We start from the raw sequence: 19,935 nt of genomic DNA on the forward strand, positions 1-19,935 counted from the left end.
CGAAGCATCGTTACCCATAGTTCCACAAAAGCCGCGGTCCTTGCAGAGCAAAGGGAACAACTACTTCAAGGTCTCAGAGCGAGTGACGTCACCAATTGAAACTGTTTTAGCGTGCACCCCGCTAACTAGCTAGCCATTTCACACCGGTTACACTTTCAAGACAACTGGGAACTCAGGAGAAAGAAGAAAAAAAACAGTTCAAATTATGACGTCGTTGATTTTCAAGTCGGGAAGGCGGAGCTCTAGAAAGATACCCGAGTTTCAGACTTGGATTCCCGAATTGTTTGACCATTCACAACGATTTCCCCTCCCCAGATTTTCGAGTTCCCAGGCGTTGTTGAACGCGGCAGATGTACATATTGTAACCGCGAGTCATTTTCTGATTGCGTCACCAGAAAGCGTCACATTCTCAAAAACCGTTTGGTTTATTGTGTTTATTTAGGGTGGATGTGCCCCGGCTGCCATCGACCCTCAAAATGACCAAATTACAGTTTTTAAATGTATTTTTGACCGAACGTTTGATGTTAGCCGCCCAAGAGATATATAAGCAAGTGGAAGAGACAATATTAGAATACCAAGAAGAAATCATCCAGGGAAAGAGAGAGAATGATCAATTGAGACGCAAGTTTGGGATTCCATGGCCAGGTTGGTAATGTAGCTAGCTAACTACGTTATTTGAATAGCAAACTGTGCTAACGAGGATAATGAGCACACATTATGTAGCTAGCTATGTATTTGTTCTGAAATATGCCGTTATGAATGTGCTTTGTTTTAGCTAACCAACTATGACTGTGTCATATGCCAGTGGCTAGCTTGGCGTGTTAGCTAATGTAGCTACTGTATCTTTGTTTTCTGCAGTGCAGTCAGAGAGACGGCTAGCTAACGTTAGCATTCATGGCTAGAAAATCGGGAAACACTCTTTTCACGCCACGTCGATAAGGAAGTGACTTTTTCGTAGCAGGTTAGGAGACTGAGGTTAAGGTTAGGAAAAGGTTTAGGGAAAATGCTCTCCTAACCAGTTGCGAAAAATGTTCCTTGAAAAGAACATAGTTGTCAGTACATTCTGTGTATTCTGTTCCTCAATAGCTAGCTACTCAAACTCAGAACTGTGTGGTAGCAGGTCGTGATAGCTTTGCTAACGACACTACATTTTCCCTCCTTGACTTTCAGACCGAGAGCCCTTTGCTCCTGTAGAATCTGAGGAGGAGGGAGGCATTGGGCAAAAGCAGGAACCAGAGCCAAGGCAGACTATGGAGAAACAGGAGAGAAGGACCAGGAAGGAGGAAAATGAGTTTAGAGGACCGGACTCTCAGTCTATATTCACTCCTTCCAATGGAAATGATGACTATGATCAGAACACACCTCAACACACCTCACTCAGTCAGTTCCAAACTCTCACCGGGGAGAGTAGAGAGGGAGGCTCTCTGTCCAGCTCATCAACATCCAAACCAATCAAAACAGAGACTGAAGGACTGGGTGTTTGTCCATTTGATCCGTCAAGTGACCCCAATACATTCTCTTCGTCAGTGAACCTTGACCTTTCGGCAGCACATAGTGAGAACAGTGTAAGTATGATGGGGGTGGAAGGTGGTGAAGGACTACTGTCAGGGTTTGAGGCGCTACAGATACCACTACACATGGAACAGTCCCTTCAAAATCACCACAACACAGCATTGTGTTGCAAGGTGTGTGGGAAACCCTGTAGACATATGGGCCATTTAAACGCACACATGCAGATGCACATGAAAGAGAAGCAATTTCTTTGTGGCTTGTGTGGTAAGTCTTTTAGCTCGTCGGGAAGGTTGAAAGGTCACCAGAGGATTCACACAGGGGAGAAGCCCTATCAGTGCCATATCTGTAGAAAACGGTTCAATCAGACCGCACACCTGACGGTACACCTGAGAGTCCACACAGGTGAGAAACCGTTCAGTTGTCCCGTCTGTGGGAAGAGCTTCAGTCAGTCCAACAAGGTGAAAAGACACCTTGTAACACATTCTAGGGACAGGATGTTCCTACCAGGCCTATGAGGGAGATGCGGTAGATGTTTAAGTGGAAATGTACAGGATAGGGGTTATAACTCCATTTCAAATCCATTTCAGTGTAGGAAATGATTTGAAAATGTTTAGGCTAGCTATTTATGAGTTTAGACTAACTATTTATAATAATGTGTCTAATCAAGCATTTTACCTAAATGGCATTGTCTATGTAAAGCAATTGTCAAAAGGTATTTTTACATTGTTACGCCTACAAGTACTGAAACAGAATTTTCTGTAATACATTTTGGAAGTCAATGGACATAAACATCCAAACTACTTATTGTATTTTTAAAGCATGAAACCAACGTGTGATTTTGGTGAAAATAGTTATTGGGCAGTTGGATGTAAATGGGATGTTTTGGACATTGTTGTGTTGTGTATTTTGGTAAATAAATGTCAGAATTCTTGAAACAAACCATCAGATTTTTCGTTTTTATTTAGTGGTGGAGGTTTGGATGATTGTCGTCCCTCAAAACATTAGATGTCAAGAAGATGTTAGAAGGTGAAAAGTTGGGTGAATGAGCGAAGCTGGTGATTCAACGGAAAGAAGCAACCCTCCAAAGCGGGAGAGCTTCATAACTGCTGACAATCAGCTAAGTCGGGTGACTTAAAATATGAATTTAGTCGAGCTCAGTATGTAGAACTCTAGAACTTTGTAGAACAATAGAACATAGAATCTATCCTGGGGACAGGATGTTGTCAACAACTACTCTGGTCTCATACCCCCTCAACTGCCTGAATTATGTGATGTTCTACCTGAAAATTAAAAACCATTGGTAACAACTATAATAAACATGAAAGAGTGCATGTTTATCCTTTCTTCCTATGTGGGTTCCAGGACTATGAAAACACGGATGACTTCTGGTGCTGTGCGGTGTGGAGGGAAGGCCAGGAGGAGGTGGAGGGTGTGGTTCCCAGTACCTGGGTGGTGGGCAGGAAGGTCATGTGGCCTCCAGCCAATGGGAGGAAGGCTCTGAAAGAGAGACACAAGCCAGGAGCCAATTGGACGACATATGACCTTGTTAAGGTCAAACTATTCTCAGGTACTGAAGCATCTTACCTACCACGTACACGATGTTGAGTTTTTAGTGGTTGTGTTTGATGTTTAAATAACTTCCCCTAAAGTTCTCAGAAAATCAAGTGCAGTAATACATGTGAAATGTAAATAAGCTCCTTGTAGTGTGTCACCCCAGTGACTGAAAGAATAACTGTTTCATGATCCCATATCCCTCTTTAACTCTATTTGTGCCAAACTACCAATTCTCAGAATGCTCTCAGGGAAGCTGCAGCTACACTCTTAATGTGTTGAGAAATCTGTTGTTGTAATGAAATGTTTTTAATTGTATAGAACTGCCTTAATTTTGCCATAGCCTGAATCTGAGATCGAGCTACCTTGTATGGTTTCAGAATCTCTGGAAGAGTGTGAAGGCTACAGTAGGTCCAGTGATGAGCTCACTGACAACGGAGACAGTGAGCCCAACACGCAAAAGAAGAAGAGGAGGAGGAGGAAGAGGAGGATGGGTGAGGGGCACGTTACCGGTCAGTGTGAGATAGCCTTAACATAGACATTGATCAATTAGGATTGCTTCTGTAGGACAGTGTGTTTGACGAACATTTGATTTGAACTTTTGAACTTTTACAAAAGGCACTGATCAGATACCTCAAGGAGGACCCAGTGGAGATGGAAGGATACACACAGGTGACAGAATCCTTAGAGAATGTATTGGACCACTGTGTTGTACTTTCACTAAACTAGCCATATGTATGGAACACAATTCTGTAGCTGTACTCATTGCCTGTTTATCCAAAGGTGTGTCAGGATCCTCAAACTCTCCTCCTCTAAAGAGGAGAGTGATGACGAAATCTGGAACCCTGGAGGAGAGTTCTGGAGCTCTAGAAGCAGAACCTCAGCTGGATCCGTCTGAGCTCAGAGGGCAAGTTTCACTACATCTACCGGTGTTCCCATTGGTTTGTCACACAAGTGTTCTATGTCAGTTTGAGGCATTGAATGTGTTCTAATCAATCTCTTTTGTTGTTATTACAGCCTTGACGACGCACTCAACAAGGAGAGCTACCTCATAGAGGGACCACACTCTTCTGACGCATGTAAGAGAAACAAAGGCTGTCTAATGGTCCTGTGTGAATGTTGCCCAAAGGAGGGTTATTTTATTAAACGTTTTTTAGGGGGTAGATCAGCTTTAAAATTGCAAATAGATTACATTGATGGAAGCTACATCACTTCCAAGTCCCAATATATTTATTTGCACATAAATACATATAAGTACAGTACCAGTCAAAAGTTTGGACAACTACTCATTCAAGGGTTTTTCTTTATTTTTACTATTTCCTACATTGTAGAATTATTGTGGAGGCATCAAAACTATGAAATAACACATCATGTAGTAACCAAAAAAGTGTTAAACAAATCAAAATATATTTGAGATTCATCAAAGTAGCCACCCGTGGTGTTGATGACCGCTTTGCACACTCTTGGCATTCGCTCAACCAGCTTCATGAGGTCGTTACCTGGAATGCATTTCAATTAACAGGTGTGCCTTGTTAAATGTACATTTGTGGAATTTCTTTCCTTTCTAATACGTTTGAGACAATCCATTGTGTTGTGACAAGGTAGGGGTCGTATACAGAAGATAGCCCTATTTGGTAAAATACCAAGTCCATATTATGGCAAGAACAGCTCAAATAAGCAAAGAGGAACAACAGTCCATCATTACTTGAAGACATGAAGGTCAGTCAATCCGGAACATTTTAAGAGCTTTAAAAATGTCTTTAAGTGCAGTCGCAAAACCCATCAAGCACTATGATGAAACTGGGTCTCATGAGGACCGCCACAGGAAAGGATGACCCAGAGTGACCTCTGCTGCAGAGGATAAGTTCATTACAGTTAACTGCACCTCAGATTGCAGCCCAAATAAATGCTTTGCAGAGTTCAAGTAACAGACACATCTCAACATCAACTGTTCAGAGGAGAATCAGGCCTTCATGGTTGAAGTACTGCAAAGAAACCACGACTAAAGGACACCAATAAGAGGAGACTCTCGTGGGCAAAGAAACACGAGCAATGGACATTAGACCTTTGGAAATCTGTCCTTTGGTCTGAAGAGTCCAAATTTGAGTTTTTTTGGTTCCAACCGCCATGTCTTTGTAAGACGCAGAGTAGGTGAACAGATGATCTCCACGTGTGGTTCCCACCGTGAAGCATGGAGGAGGAGGTATGATGGCGTGGGGCTGTTTTGCTGTCTGATTTATTTAGAATTCAAGGCATACTTAATTAGCATGTCTACCACAGCATTCTGCAGCGATACATCATCCCATCTGGTTTGCGCTTAGTGGGACTGTCATTTGTTTTACAATAACCCAAAATACACTTCCAGGCAGTGTTAGGGCTATTTGACCAAGAAGGAGAGTGATGGAAATGCTGCATCAGATGACCTGGCCTCCACAATCACCCGACCTCAACCCAATCGAGATGGTGTGGGATGAGTTGGACCGCAGGGGGAAGGAAAAGCAGCCAACAAGTGCTCCGTATATGTGGGAACTCCTTCAAGAATGTTGGAAAAGCATTCCTCATTAAGCTGGTGGAGAGAATGCCAAGAGTGTGCAAAGCTGTCATCAAGGCAAAGGGTGGCTACTTTGAAGAATCTAAAATATAGTATATGTTTTTGATTTGTTCAACACTTTTTTGTTTGTTTACTACATGATATTAAATGTGTGATGTCATAGGTTTGATGTCTTCACTATTATTCTACGATGTAGAAAATAGTAAAAATAAAGAAAAACCCTTGAGTGTGTGTGTGTGTCCAAACATTTGACTGGTACTGTATATATACACCTTTAAAAATATATATATTTTCCTTTATTACTTTCTAACTCTACCACCCCTCCCCTAACACTTAGTCTTCTACTACCAGCTTATACACTATATATACATTTTATGGGCACAGGTTTATTTTACAATAGTTGTTTGTTTTTTCTCCTGTCCTTCCTCTAACCTCAATCTCCCATCTATTTCTTTCACTAAAGTTCAGAATCCATATGCGTTTTACAGACACAGTATGTTTGACATTAGTTATCTTGTTATTATTCCACCCTTCATCTTCATTCAACCCCTCCCATCTATCTCTTAACACCATCCATATTGGATTTTTATTTGCCATAAATTTTTCAACTGTGCTGTGATGTTTCACAAGTTTTGAACCTTTCTAATTCTCATAATTTCTACAGATTGTAAATTAAAAATACTTTTTTTTGCTAAAAGTATTATTATATTATTGACCGATTTTTGACTGTGACTTTTCAGATCACCCAGTAGTGCTATCTGCATAGTTAGCTCCAGGTAAATGTTGCAATTCTTCAGCCATTGCTGGACCTGCGACCATCAACAAGCTACATAGTACCAAAACAAATTATCTAATGATTCTGTCTCTTCGCAGCTAAATCTGCAGAGCTGGGAATGTTGTATCCCCAATATATATATATATATAACATTCTATTGGTTGCAAGAATTTTGCATAATTTAAATATAAAAATTCTAAGTTTTGAATCTGGCGTCATTTTGTGTATCAGTTCATAAATTGATTTCGTCAAATCTCTTCCCAACTCTTTTGCAATCTATATGGCACAGCTGTAAAATTGTTGGTCCTTAAATGAAACTGGTATACTTTTTTTTATTTATCTCGATTTTCTTTAACCAATTATTGTCTTTAATGCAGGGCCGTCAGACAAGTTCCCTACTTTTTTCCCCCTTCCACTTTCCTCTTACATTTTTGCGGTAATTCTGCAATTAGTTGGTTGTAATTTTGGGTAGAGCAGACATTTCCACATATTTTTGTTAGCTGTGTGACATAACGCCACCAGTCCTATTTACAAAATGGGAGTCACACAAGACTTATTAAAACAACAATTCTAATGATAAGCAAAACACTTAGGAGAATTAAAAGTATACATTCAATCCTTTTTTAATGAGAACATTCATCTTGCAAGAATCTATATAATACATTTCACAGTAACCCTTTCTAATAAGCAGGATATTTTTTAATTGACATTTTCTAGAAGATTTTACAAAAACACGAGGCAGGTTAAAACTGCACATTTAAAAATCTAATATTCCAAAAGAAACCCTAGACATCTCAACATTGGCTTGAAAGGGCAAATGGAGGTTCATCAGCGTACAATGACACCCTTTTGTTGTTTTCTAACCCCTTTGATATTATTGTTAATAGCTGAGATTTTAATGGCCGTAATACGCTTAACAATATATATTAATACGTTACAAGTTTTACTCAATTGTATATAGTTGTAAGAGAATACATAATCCTACTATATGTGAATTACTTCTTTGGTATTTCCACTCTCTTTTTTTAGGGGATTCTGTTTTTCCAACCTCTCAGTCCAGAGAGGGAACATTCCTAAGGTATGTGCTGCAGCTCAACAATGTAACCTTTGCATTACTAATGCCAAGGCAGATGGATAGGAAGTAAGAACACACTCTGATGTAAGTGCTGTGGAATTAAGTATCCTCCCTTTTTTGAAAAATGTTTTGTGTGTTTATAGTGGACAGGATATGATGGGAAACCTGCTGAATTCAACCCAAAGTTTTCCTCTTCCAAATGACCGTGAGTATTCTCTTTATTTAATCAATCTGGTCAGTCACACAGAAATGCATAATGGCCTGGTTCATGGACCCAGATTACACCTATTTCAGGATTTAAAAGCTCCATTAGCATGCATTTCAATCCAGGTGTAGGTTTAATTTGAATCTGGGAACCAATAAAGATTACATTGTACCACATTGTGACTCTTCCATCTCCAGAGTTCCAGGAGCAGGTCCTGGGTCTGCTGGTGGACATCAGACAGTCAGTGTGGGATCTAGGAGGAAGGGTGGGAGTTCTAGAACACTGGGGTGGTTCTAGGGGTTCTGGAACAGATTTCCATTTTGATGTGTGCAGAACCTACGAGGACATGGCCAACCTGGAGAAAGTTCTAGAGCCTCCTGAGGTCGCTGCCCAGATGGTACGTGGATCTGCAGAGCATTGAGTGATAAGCTAGCATTACAATGACAGTGTTGTTGGAACCCCAACGTACACAAAATAACTAGTTGTCTTTGTTTGTATGTTTCTCAGAAACAGTTCCTGAGCAGGATCGGTGGGAACACCTTGAGGGAAAATGTCACCAGGGTGATGGAGAGGTGGGTACTGGACACACACACACACACACACACACACTTTTGGAATGCTGAAATACGGACTCTGTTCTCTTCTTAGGCTGATGACCAATGAACTGATGAGTACCTTCAACATGAAAGGAAGGAAAGGAACCAAGAAGAGTTTTCTCACACACTCCCTCAGTAAAATCATTATTGGTAAGAGTTACCCGACTCAACAGTTAATTTCAATGTTTCGATCTGAAAGTCTGTCAGACCACGATGACGACGATCATTTTACTGCAGAAGTATTACATGTATTCCTTGTTGATGCCTCGTTTTAATGTGATTCAATGTCCACTGATCTTGTGTTCTCTCCTCTCTGAATCTTTCAGACAGCATCATGATCACCCACCCGTACGCCACAGAGTCTGCTGTGATGCACCTGATGGCCAACGTACTGAAGTACGCCCCAGACCGACGCGGAGGAGGAGGCAGACCCCCCAGACAGTCACCCCAGGTCCCCCATACCCAGAGACAGCAACACATCCAACAACACATCAACATCAAACAGGAGCAAGACTATTAATGCCTGGACACCTTCCTTCTAGCCTGCGTACCAGTCTGTTTGTGCTATTATTGTCATGCCAAGGAGTGGGATGATAGCACAGACTGGTACCCAGGCTACCTTCCTACTCTACCTGGGTCATATTCACTAGTAGTCACCAAACCAGTGTTAATTTCGTCAACAAAAATAGTGACTAAAATATTCAGCAAGCACCTATTTTTCAGTGGCAATTGACAAGACTATAACTGAATAAATAGACCCAGAAAAAGAACTAGAAATAAACTAAAATGATATTTCATTCCAGTTGACTAAAACTGGACGAGAATAAAGGATCTGACTAAAATCAGATAAGTGGACTGGACAATAGTTTTTGGAGAGATTGAGAGCTTTTCTGTGATAAGCACAATTAATATTAGCAGTGGGAAGGACTTGCCACATCACCTGGTGAGCTGGGGGGGGGAGCAAGCGATGAGTGTGGACAGACCTTCGATTATACACATCGCTCAGGCGACTCTCTTGCTTCCTCGTAGCTAACCAGTCACCACCAGCCTTCTGGTTAGCTACCCTTTGTCTGGTTAAGAAACACAAGCTGCTTTATGAAATGAAAAACAATAGCAGCGTTGAGTTTAATAGTAAAACAACAGTCTAGCTCCCTTGAGTTTAGAAAAGTAGGCTGTCTTTGATATTTGTAGTCTCGCTCAACCCTCCCACTTTCCCCACTGCATTTCATAGCCAGGTTCTGTAGCCAAGACTCCCTTTTTTCCTCAGAGAAAATGGCTTGAGAGATTTACCTTTCAAAAGATGTGACTCATAATACTTGGACCAGGACTCGAGCACTGGGTCTCGGGAGTTCAGCCATAGGGGCTCGAACTTGAGGACTTGGGACTCGATTGGGATTTGAGGTTTAATGACTTGACTACATCACTGGGTGAAATGGTCATTTAACCCCCCCCCCTTCTACTTCCTGACATCAGTGTGGCATCTGGGAAATGGTGAGAACAATGATGTGACGGAGGTGCAACCCACACTACTGTGTCAATACGTGATAGTACCTCGCCCCCTCCCTTTCTCTCCTCCCACCATCCCTCCCTGCGCTTGTGTGTCTGTTTGTTTTTTATGTAATGTGTAATATCTATGTAGGCTGAATTAGGAATTTACATGGCCCGTTAATACTTAAATATGTTTATCATATTTCTGCTGCTGGGAAGACAATAGGATGTTATGCAGAAAAATGTTTGTAGGACAAGGCTATGTATGTTTATGCACATGGGAGTCTGATTTATGTTTACTATGTGTTAATGAGGCAATACAAATGTGATGTGACTAACGGGCATTTAGTTGACAAGAAAAACTATACTAAATCAGTGAGACTTAGTGAGTGAGACTTAATTATAATTTAGTCAAACTGACTAAGATTAGTCTAAATCTAAAAAATAGTGCCAAAATGAATACTGTACCAAACGGACTGAAACAGGTACTGCCTGGTCCCAGATCAGTTTGTGTTCTTGACAAGCCCATTGCTATCATTGTCAAGCCAAACATGATAATTGCATAAGAAGATTGCAAGAGACAGACTGGCATGCATCCAGGCTAGCGCCTACTGTACTGTAGGCCTACCTGATGTACCCTCAGCCACCTTCCGCTTTAATGTTTCACATTTATTATACATGCACTGTATCTATCATCATTATTTGCCTTTTTGAATTTAGGATTAATTTAATCGTTTTTTAAGTTATGAAAATTAATTTTTGGAATGAATGATTGGAAGTAGTATTTTATAATGTACAAAGCCTTGACTTCTGGTTCTAAATAAAATGCATGCCTTGAGTTAGCCATGCCTTGAGTTAGCCATGCCTTGTGGTTTAAATATATTTGGTGAAAGGGAAAAATGTGTGCAGGTATAATGGATAGTAAAGTAGACGATGTAACATGATTGTAAATCAAAGAGATTACAACTGAAAGTTATGTAGTTTGCTGAATATTTATTCATGTTTACTGAGAAGATATACTCGCTTTGTTTGAAGATATGATACGTATTCTGCTCATAGAAATCGATAAAGATAAAAGATCAAGTATACGTTCTTCCATTTCTATGGTAGACGCGCCGATACGTGTCTGGCGCGCTGACGTCATTTCCGTAGAGTGCAACGTGCATGTTTGACAACAAGCTCTACGTGTATTTCGGGAAGATCTTTTGCCCCTAAAATCGTCCAACGATGACTAAATTACAATATCTGAATGTGTATCTGACTGAGCGTCTCATGCAAGCTGCTGGGGAAATACTAAGAGTTGTCGCAGACACAATCTCCGAGTACCAGGAAGAAATATCCCGGACAAAGAGAGAGAACAAATACCTGAAACGACAACTGAACACACCGGTTCTATCGCTGGGTATGTATCAAGCTAGCGAAGTAGCTAGTGTAGTTCCCATTTTATTTAGGCCTTATCTTGCTTAGCTAGCTAACTAGTGTGTTAAAGATCCCACCCGAATTGTATTTGACAATGTACTCTATAGGGAAGACAGCATCCCGTTTCACGAGCCAAAGTGTAGGCTTGGTCTCTTGTCATTTACTTGATGAAAGTCTGTCTCATGATTCCTTGGAGGCTGTCATTACATTATGTCTGTTGTCGTCTTTTCCTCTCAGCCCCTCAGCCCATACTGTCTTGTGTCTCGGAGCAGCAAAGTCCACCTGAGCAGCAGTACTGTGAGGAGTCGAGCCCCAGTCTGGGCCAGGAGGACCTTGAGACCACACAGATTAAAGAGGAACATGGTGAACTCGGGACCAGTCAGGAGGAAGAGCAGCTTCAAGTTCCGGAGTCTGATACCAAAGAAGACTCCATATCTACTCTTCCCTGTGTGAAAAATGATGAGGACCGACCTCAGCCTTCACATCTTCCCCAAACCAAAACTGTGGAGAACAGTGTGAGGGAGTCTCTACTGTCCAACACAACTGGACAGATCAAAACAGAACCTGATGGCTATGGAGTATCACTATCAGAACCAACCAGTGACTCGCCTCAGTCTCAGCCCGTCTCTGAAGTAAGTCCAGACTCTTTTAGAACACAAAGTCAGAACAATGAGAACACAGAAAGTGTTCCTATTGTTCTGAGAGATCTAGAAAAGAGACCAGAGGAGGATACAGACACACACTCATGTACTCAGTGTGGAGCCGTGTTCTGTGAGCTATCCCAACTGGAGGCACACATGCCATCCCACACAGTACCACACAGTGGTGACACTAGTCACAGGCAAATCATGTGCACAGTCTGTTGGAAGTCATTCACCTCTACCAGTTACCTCAAGGTCCACCAGCGTTCTCACACTAAGGAAAAGCCCTTTCACTGTGGTGTGTGTGGCAAAAGCTTCAGCTACTCAGGGAAGTTTAGGGAACACCAGCGAATTCACACAGGAGAGAGACCTTACCGCTGCCATGTGTGTGGTAAACGCTTCAACCAGTCAGCCCACCTGAAGGCCCACCTGAGGGTACACACGGGGGAGAAACCCTACTCCTGTCCTGTCTGTGGGAAAGGATTCAGTCAGTCTGGACAGATCAAGGGACACCTCAGAACTCACATCCAAGGGAGGAAGAATAATGATAACTTGGAGTGGAAAGAGCCCATGAGTGGATAAACAGTAACCTTGGAAACCGACTGATCTCACAAGCTTACATGAATGGTTCGCTACCACAGAATCAGTCTGGTAATTACGAGGCTAGATAGACAGAGCCTACTGTTCTCAAAGTGCCCAGCATTTGGGAAGAGAAATAAATAAATACATTTCTTATTTTCAGTGCTACTAATTCTACAGTAACAGTACCTCAAAGTATTCACACCCCATGACTAATTCCACATTTTGTTGTCACAGCCTGAATTCAAAATGGTAATTACGAGGTTAGATAGAGCATTCTGTTCTCAAAATGCCCAGCGATTGGGAAGAGAAAGAGATAAAGACATTTATTTTCAATGCTACAAATTTCACATTTAATTGTAAGACTAGAGGATTATAGAATGTGTCATTTTTTATTTAATTTATTTCACCTTTATTTAACCAGGTAGGCTAGTTGAGAACAAGTTCTCATGTACAACTGCGACCTGGCCAAGATAAAGCATAGCAGTGTGAACAGACAACACAGAGTTATTCATGGAGTAAACAATGATGTGTTTCGGACCCATAACTGAGGCACCGTACGTCTGAATGTATTTAAGAGAGCTGCTTAATAACATGCTATGAAAAGACTGGGCTCATCCCCTGTATTGCTAGGTGACACTAACTATGTTAGAGAGTAATATAATGTTCATTTTGGTGTTATCTCCCTTGATTTCCTCTTGATGATTCCAGTTGGAGCTGATTGGTCTTCTTGCAAATAAACTAACTCTGTCATATTGATTAAGTATGTGTGGGAACGTTTATTTCTGAATGTCTGTTACTGAATAAAACAAGTGGTCATATCAGGTCAACAAGCTAGAGTGATCAGTGGGTCTGTTAGACAATCTGCCCTCACCAATGTTGTTGTAATACTATGTTTGAACACTAGATGGTACACTTGAATTATTTCTCCACAAAAGTGTTACAATTTTAAATATTATTTTCCTTATAGGTCCTGCCTAGCAGCATAGTGTAAAATCTAGAAACCAACTTATTGTGAAGTTTATACATAAACATTCCAGGGTTTTAGTAGGGTCCCTCCTATATTAGACATATATGATAGAGCCATAGTTGAATAAGGCAGTGCTTACCTAGCTCATTCGTTTCTTTGTGCAAGAAATAAGTTTACTTCAAGGGGTCTCAACTTTGACATTGCAGGGGGGCAATCACCATGACAATCATCACCCCATTAACCAGTGTTATTATTTATCATTATGCCATCATAAAGCTGAGCCATTACACCCCCTCCCCTCGATAGAGCTAATCAGAACGATAACTGCCGCTGTGCAGACAGCAGCGTCAAATGAGGTGGAGTATTCATGCTATGTTAGTTGATAGCCTCATCATCACTGTAATGGAAAGCACAGGCATTCCTTGTGAGTTCAGCCTAGTTGATTTGATTTTGAGCTGTCTGTCATTATTACAAATAATAACTAAATCATATATGGGTCTCTCATGGGACAGGGCACAAGACAGACTCAAATGGCAGAAGATTGTTGCAGTCTCTTGTCCCACCCAGAATGAAAAAGACTAAGTAAGTAATATGTTTCAGTCCCAGACTTACATAAAACATTTGAAATATGGCCAAAAGTAGGCTACATGAAAAGTGCAATGCTGTTAACATGTTATTGTGGGTTTTCAGTGAATTTATGTAAATCACAAAGCTCATCTGCATTGTGTGGTGCAGGTAAATTCTCAGCAACAAAACCCACTGGGCACAGATTCCAGTTCAACATGTACTTTTGATTTACATTTGGCTGAGTATTTATCTAACCTGAATTAAATGTGAAATCAACAAAAAAATTAACCACGTCAAAAATTCACCACAGAACCCAGGTCTGGTCTGCACTGTGCGTATGATGAAGGGCCTCACACACGGACCCTGTAAAACATGTTGGATCTGAGCAGCAGAAGGAGGCGCGACGCGGTGAGGGAGGTTGTCAACGGGCTGTAAACTCCTCTCCTTGACTCCCCCCCCCCCCTGTCCTCTAGGGCCTGCTTTGCACTGGAGATACTCATCATATACCTGCAGGGAAGAGAAGGGAAAAGCTTTTCTGGAACTGTTTATCACAGTGTTGTAAACAGAGAAGGACTAACCCACTGGGCATGCACTGGGTGATCCATTTCTGTTTCAATGTTATTTGCCAACGTATTGTGACATGGAATCAATGTGGGAAATACATTGGATCTGAATAAAGTCCTCAACCAGTACAGTTTTCATCTCATTTCAACCAGTACAGTTTTCATCTCATTTCAACCAGTACAGTTTTCATCTCATTTCAACCAGTACAGTTTTCATCTCATTTCAACCAGGTACAGTTTTCATCTCATTTCAACCAGTACTGTTTTCATCTCATTTCAACCAGTACTGTTTTCATCTAATTTCAACCAGTACAGTTTTCATCTCATTTCAACCAGTACAGTTTTCATCTCATTTCAACCAGTACAGTTTTCATCTCATTTCAACCAGTACAGTTTTCATCTCATTTCAACCAGGTACAGTTTTCATCTCATTTCAACCAGTACTGTTTTCATCTCATTTCAACCAGTACTGTTTTCATCTCATTTCAACCAGTGCTGTTTTCATCTCATTTCAACCAGTACAGTTTTCATCTCATTTCAACCAGTACAGTTTTCATCTCATTTCAACCAGTACAGTTTTCATCTCATTTCAACCAGTACTGTTTTCATCTCATTTCAACCAGTACAGTTTTCATCTCATTTCAACCAGTACAGTTTTCATCTCATTTCAACCAGTACAGTTTTCATCTCATTTCAACCAGTACAGTTTTCATCTCATTTCAACCAGTACAGTTTTCATCTCATTTCAACCAGTTCAGTTTTCATCTCATTTCAACCAGTACAGTTTTCATCTCATTTCAACCAGTACAGTTTTCATCTCATTTCAACCAGCATTGTAAACATTGAGATTAGGATAAAACTTCAGCTTAAATACATTGACTTAACCTGACTAACAGGTTGTTACAATCTAATTTCAACATACATTATCAGAACTATGTAAACGTTGAAATTGAGTGGAAAATTGTACATAGAAACATAAACAATATTTTTCATCCTATATTCAATTGGGTGGTTAAAATTGTTGAAGTTTAGATTTGATTAGATAGTTGATAGTAAAATGGAATGTTTGAATTAACATCATTGTTTCAACGTCATGCTTTCATCCTAAATAAAGAGGTATGTTGAAATAAAATGTGATGCGACAGTCCAACGATTTCTGCCTGACCAGTGACTCTTACTGAGAGAGCAGAGAGAACATAGATATCAGAGGGAGAACAGAGAGTACAGAGAGCAGGGTAATGGTTAGTGAGTACTCATTGTGCGTCTGTCTGTCCTGGTCTTTCTGACCTTTGCCCCCAGTCTCCACAGCGGTAGTATAGGCCATAGCCCACTGCACTGAAGTGCGCCAAGCTCCATGGTGCTGCAGACAACGTAAGGTATACATACTAGTTTTGTTTTTCCTATGTAGAGATGGAGTCAAATATATTGGCAACCTTGCACTTTACAATGGAGCGGAATGTTTTGTGTTTTCTATTCTAAACGGGTTGATTGCCTATTTTTACTTTGTAGGCACCTGCAATTTACCACAGGGGAGATACATTACACAGTAAACAATGATAATTGTCCAGGCCATTGTTTTTCTTGATCCTGTGTACATGTAAACCCCAAAAGTATTTTTACATTAAATGTATTTGAGAAGAAACAGTGAATCATGCAAAGGTGCCAATATACAGTATGACAGCATCTGTATATTGGACATAAGACCATGCAAACCTGTTATAATGTAGTAAATATTCTGTTCTGTCTTTTGTTAGTATTTTTTACTTGGATAGAAAGTAACAGCCAGTGATAGGTTTTACTGAGAAGTGTTATGTGGCCACTATATCGCTGGCTGTAACGTATTGCATCACTGTTTTTAACCCCTTTGTATATTGATTGGTTTTTCAGAACAACAAGAAGCAAACAGAATACCAAACGGGAAACAGGACAGTGTGCTCCTGTTATGATGTGGGGATTTTAGCAATGTTGCGTCCAAGTCAGGAAATACACAGACATTCCAATACTCTACAATGCTTTTCAAAGGAATTGTAATTTGATTTAATGAATGAATTGGATTGGAATGGACCCCCATCCTGGTTGGATGTAGACGATGAGACAGTGCTAGGTTTTACTGTCAAGTGTTATGTGGCCACAGTATTCTGTGGTAAACCCTGTCTGTGGTAAATCCTGTCTGTGGTAAATCCTGTCTGTGGTAAACCCTGTCTGTGGTAAACCCTGTCTGTGGTAAGCCCTGTCTGTGGTAAACCCTGTCTGTGGTAAACCCTGTCTGTGGCAGGTGAAAACATTGACTCATTCACCCTCATTATCCAGGTTATCTGGTGGTAAAGGAGATATGAACTCTCCAGAGGTGGTAAAGGAGATATGAACTCTCCAGAGGTGGTAAAGCTCTCTTCCTTTCTCTCTTTATTTGTTCTATTGTTCTGCTTTTGTCTCTCCCTGTATCCCCCCTCTCTCTCAGATAGGAAACCCACACACCTCACACTAATCTGATGTCGTCACCTCATATCTCAGACATACCCCACTGTTCCTGTCTAGCCCTTTTTCTCTGCATCGATCAACCCTCCGGACCCAGGAGAGCGAGATGTTATAGTCCCAAATCTGTTTGTGCTCTTGCCAAGTCCATTGCTATCATTGTCAAGCTTAGCATGGCAATTCCATAAGGAGTGGGCAAGAGAGCAGACGCAGTGCAAAGGGAAGGGATCACTGCCGCTGCATCCCTTTCCTACCAAGGCACATGAATTGAGGAGCAAACTGAAGGAGAGAGGAGATTCAGCAACACTTGGAGGACAATGGAATTGAATTTTAAAAAAGCATATTTATTGCTGAAAGAAGAACCAGAGCATTAACAGCTTAAACAGACTTCCCTGTCATCTATGCTAAGACCTGGGTTGTTCAATCAAAATGGTTGCTTCTCCTTTGATATTTTAAGTAGAAACTGTGCTCCAATATTGCATTTTAAAAGCCTATTATATTAAAATGTAGTGACCTTTAATATAGACCTCATATTTTTTTTATATATAAATAAAGGCTTGCTAAAGTGCCTAAATTCAGCATTTTGACATGTCCCTCTGTCAACACTTGTAGGAAGATTTTAACCCACTTTAATCCCCACGTTTTCACCTTCATTGTAAAGTCCTAGTTATTTTGTTGCTTCGAATTAGTGATATATTTCCGTCTGAACTGAACTCTCATTTTAATATGGCGAAACTATTGCTTTTTAAATATTTGTTATCAAAATAAACATTGAACATCTAATAGTTAAATCATAGAGTAAAAGCAGGAGAGCTGGTTCTACTACTTAAAAAATATATATATCTGCCATTTTGTGGTGGAAAACTGAGCGTGTCAAGCCTAACACGTCAACCCTGTTAGCCACAGATAGACAGACTAGAAATGTTTTAGCAATGTATTTTTGCTGTTGTTGTGAAGCCTGCATTCAATTGCCACTTCCTTCCATTCCCACTGTCTCACAAGGGGATCACAAGTGGATGTATGCCTGATTTAACAAAAAATCATCAACCCTGTTATGTGTTGGCACTTACTAGTCTGTCATTTATTCTTTTTTATGGCAGAATGTTAAAAGTTTACCTGTATTCCAGTCTGTTATGTTAGCTAAACACTCACTCCTTGTCATGGCCAAAGAGACTGCCAATTTTGACTTGAGCTAGCAATTTTTGACAGACTGGGGCTTTTCAATGAGTGTGTGACCGAACTTTCTCTTCCTGTTTTTTTCTCCAAACTGGCTGCCATCAAAAGTGGCACCTTTTATGGAAGAAAGGTAAATGTGTGTAATTGTGTAATTATATTTTTTTGTGAGTTTGATAATCAAATAGTTTCTAGTAAGTAAATATCTCAGGAGGAGTTTTCAGAGCAGTGTAATATTTTTTCCCCACATTTAGTAAGACCTTAATAAGAGCTTGTTTATAAAGGATGTGCTATCTATGTTTTTCACCTACTGTACCCATTTACTGTCATATTAAATGTAACATATTTACTATCAACTGAGTCCTAATCACTGGTGGACTTATCATTCGACAGAAGAGGCAATTGCCTCAGGCCTCACATCAAAGGGGCCTCATGAGAGATGGGCAATTGTTTTTAAATAATATGAATTTTGCGCATGAGCCCCCCGTGCTACGCTCGAGGCATAAAACAAATATAGAAAATAAACCCCATCGAAATCTGTCTGTTTAAGTTAGAGATGTGTTTTTTTCATGAAAACGAAAAATTAGCTAAGGTTTGGGTTAGGCATAAGGTCAACAGTGTGGTTAAAGTTAGGTTTAGCTTTAAAATCTAACTTTAGGAAGAGAAATTGTAGAACTATGCAGGGTTTAGCCATACGTATGACTTTGTGGCAACTAGTGACGAACCCTCCCGCTGCAGATGCATTTTTTCGATATAGCCAATGTTGACTGTGGCTGTGGTACTAGTGACAAACTGTGGAAGGTGGCAGAGCTACAGTAGTGTTTCTCAGATCAGGAGACATCACGAAAACCGGTCTTCTCACGAAAACATCTGTAGCGTCCGAACGCCGCTACACACTAATATGACGCCTCTATGGAAAGATGAGACCCTCGTGAACACGGGGTTGTTCTCGGTTTAGCTCTACGACCCCCACAAGTTTCACGAGACTCGTCTGAAGGTAACCCGGCACCTGCAGAAAAATCGCTGAGTGGCCTTTCAGGTTATATCAATATAGGACTCGGTTTACTGTGGATATAGATACTTTTGTACTGGTTTCGTCCAGAATCTTCACAGGGTCATTTGCTGTTGTTCTGGGATTGCTTTTCACTTTCCCCACCAAAGTATGTTCATCTCTAGGAGACAGAACGAGTCTCCTTCCTGAGCGGTATGACGACTGCGTGGTCCCATGGTGTTTATACTTGCGTACTATTGTTTGTACAGATGAACGTGGTACCTTCAGGCGTTTGGAAATTGCTCCCAAGGATGAACCAGACTTGTGGAGGTCTACAATTTATTTTCTGAGGTCTTGGCTGATTTCTTTAGATTTTCCCATGATATCAAGCAAAGAGGCACTGAGTATGAAGGTAGGCCTTGAAATACATCAAATTAGCCTACTAGAAGCTTCTGAAGCCATGACATAATTTTCTGGTTTTTCCAAGCTGTTTAAAAGGCACAGTCAATTTAGTGCTTGTAAACTGTATTAAAAATAAAAAACAGAAATACCTTATTTACCAAACCATTCAGACCCTTTGCTATTCAGACATGAAATTGAGTTCAGGTGCATCCTGTTTTCATTGATCATGCTTCAGATCTTTCTACAACTTGATTGGAGTCCACCTAGTGCTGTTGCAGTGACCGAATAACTGCCACACCTGCGGTCACGAGTCATGAAGTCAAATTCCTCGTGACCGTTTAGGCATCTTCAAGCTCTGACGGTCATTAGTAGTCTACCAAACTTGCTTACTGCCTGGTACTCAGC

At 40.7% G+C, this 19,935-nt stretch overlaps 2 protein-coding genes across 3 annotated transcripts; both read left to right on the forward strand.

Moving 5' to 3' along the window:
* The first annotated feature begins 282 nt into the window (after window positions 1-282).
* Window positions 283-10,595, forward strand: LOC139371405 (uncharacterized). 2 transcript variants are annotated; one of them, XM_071111797.1, is made up of 13 exons: window positions 283-645; window positions 1,171-1,565; window positions 2,875-3,079; window positions 3,444-3,575; window positions 3,682-3,735; window positions 3,847-3,970; window positions 4,081-4,142; window positions 7,419-7,467; window positions 7,608-7,669; window positions 7,867-8,066; window positions 8,177-8,241; window positions 8,318-8,415; window positions 8,592-10,595. In XM_071111797.1, the coding sequence occupies exons 1-13, from the start codon at window positions 477-479 to the stop codon at window positions 8,783-8,785; spliced, it is 1,809 nt and encodes a 602-aa protein (XP_070967898.1). In that variant the 5' UTR covers window positions 283-476; the 3' UTR covers window positions 8,786-10,595. The 2 variants fall into 2 exon arrangements, with proteins under 2 accessions (XP_070967898.1, XP_070967897.1); XM_071111796.1 differs by having other exon boundaries at window positions 371-645; window positions 3,444-3,557.
* A 308-nt stretch (window positions 10,596-10,903) lies between these two features.
* Window positions 10,904-13,155, forward strand: LOC139371406 (zinc finger and SCAN domain-containing protein 22-like). Its single transcript, XM_071111800.1, has 2 exons — window positions 10,904-11,155; window positions 11,410-13,155. Exons 1-2 carry the CDS (start codon window positions 10,981-10,983, stop codon window positions 12,393-12,395), a joined length of 1,161 nt encoding a protein of 386 aa, XP_070967901.1. The 5' UTR covers window positions 10,904-10,980; the 3' UTR covers window positions 12,396-13,155.
* The last annotated feature ends 6,780 nt before the right edge of the window (window positions 13,156-19,935 follow it).

This window comes from Oncorhynchus clarkii, chromosome 17 (assembly GCF_045791955.1).
Source record: "Oncorhynchus clarkii lewisi isolate Uvic-CL-2024 chromosome 17, UVic_Ocla_1.0, whole genome shotgun sequence".
Lineage (NCBI taxonomy): Eukaryota > Metazoa > Chordata > Actinopteri > Salmoniformes > Salmonidae > Oncorhynchus > Oncorhynchus clarkii.